Source organism: Perkinsus marinus, assembly GCF_000006405.1.
Source record: "Perkinsus marinus ATCC 50983 genomic scaffold scf_1104296953522, whole genome shotgun sequence".
Taxonomy (NCBI): Eukaryota; Perkinsozoa; order Perkinsida; family Perkinsidae; genus Perkinsus; species Perkinsus marinus.
The window spans coordinates 1-2,189 of NW_003208453.1; the positions used below are offsets into that span (position 1 = coordinate 1).

Consider the following 2,189-nt stretch of genomic DNA (forward strand, 5'->3'; position numbering starts at 1 on the left):
TGACGATGCACTGGTGATCCTCGAGAGCGCCAAAGTCGCTTCAAACTCCTCTAAGCCGTTCGTGGCCACAGTTATTTGCTTCAAACAAGCGACAGCAATGGTAGTGCACTGAGTGTAAGTGAGGCTACGAGGGTCGACGGAGGCTCCTATCTGACAGGTAGCTTGTCGACACAATACGGCGGTGTCCCCGAAGCCCTCAGCCTCCGATGCATCCATACCCTTCATGAGCACACTGAGGCCCCATTGGGCAACCATACTGCGATTGCGTTGCTCAATACACAGAAGGGCGAGCCCCACAGAGCATTTACCCCGAGCAAGGGCTTTCACGCCTTCTCTGGTGGACACTGCACGACGCAATGAGCCAACACGTTTTGGGTCGCCGAAGTGGACCATGGCAGGGGCTCCTTCCATCTCCGCTAGCGCGGTTCTCAAAGCTTGCAGATCTTTTTGGGATAAACCCCCGGTGGCAGCAGCAGCAGCCCTTTTGACAGGATGCTCATCCTCAGTACGCAGGAGAAAACCGGCCAGCCAACGATATTCGGCGCAATCAAGGCCCAAGAGGACTATACGTTCAGCCAAGCGGGAATCATAAATCTTCTGGAGGAAGCTCGGTGACGAAGTGCTTTCTCGTTCTAACAGAGCACGCACACACAGCATGAGACCCTTCTCCTGAGTGCGGGGACAGGGACTGGCCAACCACTCTTCGATGGTCTGGCCGATGGTGCTGCGATCAGACTCCAACGTGGCGATGATATCGTCGGCTTCCGCTTTGGTAGCATCAATGCCCTTGAGAATGTCGTCCCATTCCATATCCTTATCATCTGACATGGACACTTTTGCCCTAAGAATCTCATCGAAGACGGGGACAAGTCAAGGGCGGCCTATCGTATGCTAAGTTGACATAATTGCACACGTCCGACATGGTGGGTTATACATAGAGTGAAACGTTCATCATAAACAGCCTCGTCAACCAGCCAAACGTATGGTGAATTGTAACTCACATAAAGCAGATTTTCGTAGGGTCGTCTCCATTTGTCCCAAGGCAGCATCTACATCTTTCTCCAAACCTTCGTTCACCTGGAGAGATGCAATGAAATGCCAAGTATAATGCGAGCCCCGGCCTTCTGCGAGGTCCCAAGCTTAGGACGTTCCCCCGCGCCACATACCTCCTCTGTGTTCGTTGTGGGCTCCTTTGAAGTACTGAAGTAGCTTTTCACGACCGCTCGGAGATGATCATCCGTACTCGGAGACACCGGCGCCTGCGGTTTTTCCACCATAAACTAACAAGGAAGGACTACAGACGATTTGTAAAGCTCTCATTTGACAATCCCTATCGGTTTTGTGGCGCATGGAATGGAGATAATCTTATCCTCTCGCAGATCCATCACATTTTATCGATTCTATGGTGTAGTGGTTAGCACACTAGATTTTAAATCCAGCAACTCAGGTTCGAATCCCGGTAGAAATTCAGGTGTATGTAGTTACTCCTAAACTAACACATGAGTTTCCGTCACATGATCAAATGCTATATAAATACTCATCGATGACTACACCAAACGAGAAAAAGAAGCCCATCGGGATACACGGGAGAGCGTAAGTTTCAAATACCTAATTCATCGAACCACGTCAGCTCGACGTCGTTGGGCACTCACCCGACCTCCAGTCAGTCTCAGCAACGAGAACCCGATCCAACACTCACCACTACTATCAACTCAAGTGCATCAGCCGATGTATCAATGAGAAATTGAGCAGCACAAGTTCGCTCACGGACCATGGCAACATCATAATGACATGTTGGTAAACGCGATAGATTGTCCTGAAAACGCAGACAATCTTAGCCAACGCCACAGAATCGATCCTTGTGGATGAATAAATCATAGGTATTTATCACTACATTGAATAGATATAAGATATTCATAATTGATTTACATCGTAATATGAAAGTTATTATTAATATAACCATAATTACCTCAAAATATGAAATAGTAAAAATACTTGACCTTAGCCAAAATGCTCGAGAATCAATGGCTCGTTCCGAAGCGCACTATCAATTATAATAAACTAGCCTAAGGAGTGACCCTCACGAGCACGGTCCACAGATCAATGGACCTCTCATATTCAGAGTTACCCTTGACAGGGAGTACTCACTGATACCAAACAACTGAAGGAGGGGATAATAACATCTCGGA

At 48.0% G+C, this 2,189-nt stretch overlaps 2 protein-coding genes and 1 non-coding gene across 3 annotated transcripts in view; 2 read left to right on the plus strand and 1 right to left on the minus strand.

Annotated features, from left to right (window-relative positions):
* Positions 1–128: 128 nt before the first annotated feature.
* Pmar_PMAR012285 (hypothetical protein) lies at positions 129–1,267 on the minus strand (the record flags this gene model as incomplete). The annotated part of the gene is made up of 3 exons (XM_002776426.1): positions 1,167–1,267; positions 1,002–1,077; positions 129–821 (listed from the first exon to the last, which is right to left on the minus strand). Coding segments are annotated over exons 2-3 (724 nt in total), but the record flags the coding sequence as incomplete, so codon positions are not given.
* Positions 1,268–1,396: 129 nt separating this feature from the next.
* On the plus strand, positions 1,397–1,468 carry Pmar_PMAR012286. Its single transcript has one exon. It is a non-coding gene; the product is annotated as a tRNA-OTHER (tRNA).
* A 469-nt stretch (positions 1,469–1,937) lies between these two features.
* Positions 1,938–2,189, plus strand: part of Pmar_PMAR012287 (CCR4-NOT transcription complex subunit, putative) — a gene marked incomplete at its 5' end in the record, with an annotated part of 1,619 nt that continues 1,367 nt past the window's right edge. Inside the window, 2 exons of the mRNA XM_002776427.1 lie at positions 1,938–1,985; positions 2,138–2,189. The exon at positions 2,138–2,189 is cut by the window's right edge and continues 4 nt beyond it. Coding sequence (XP_002776473.1) covers positions 1,938–1,985; positions 2,138–2,189 — 100 coding nt within the window. The remainder of the gene's footprint in view (positions 1,986–2,137) is intronic.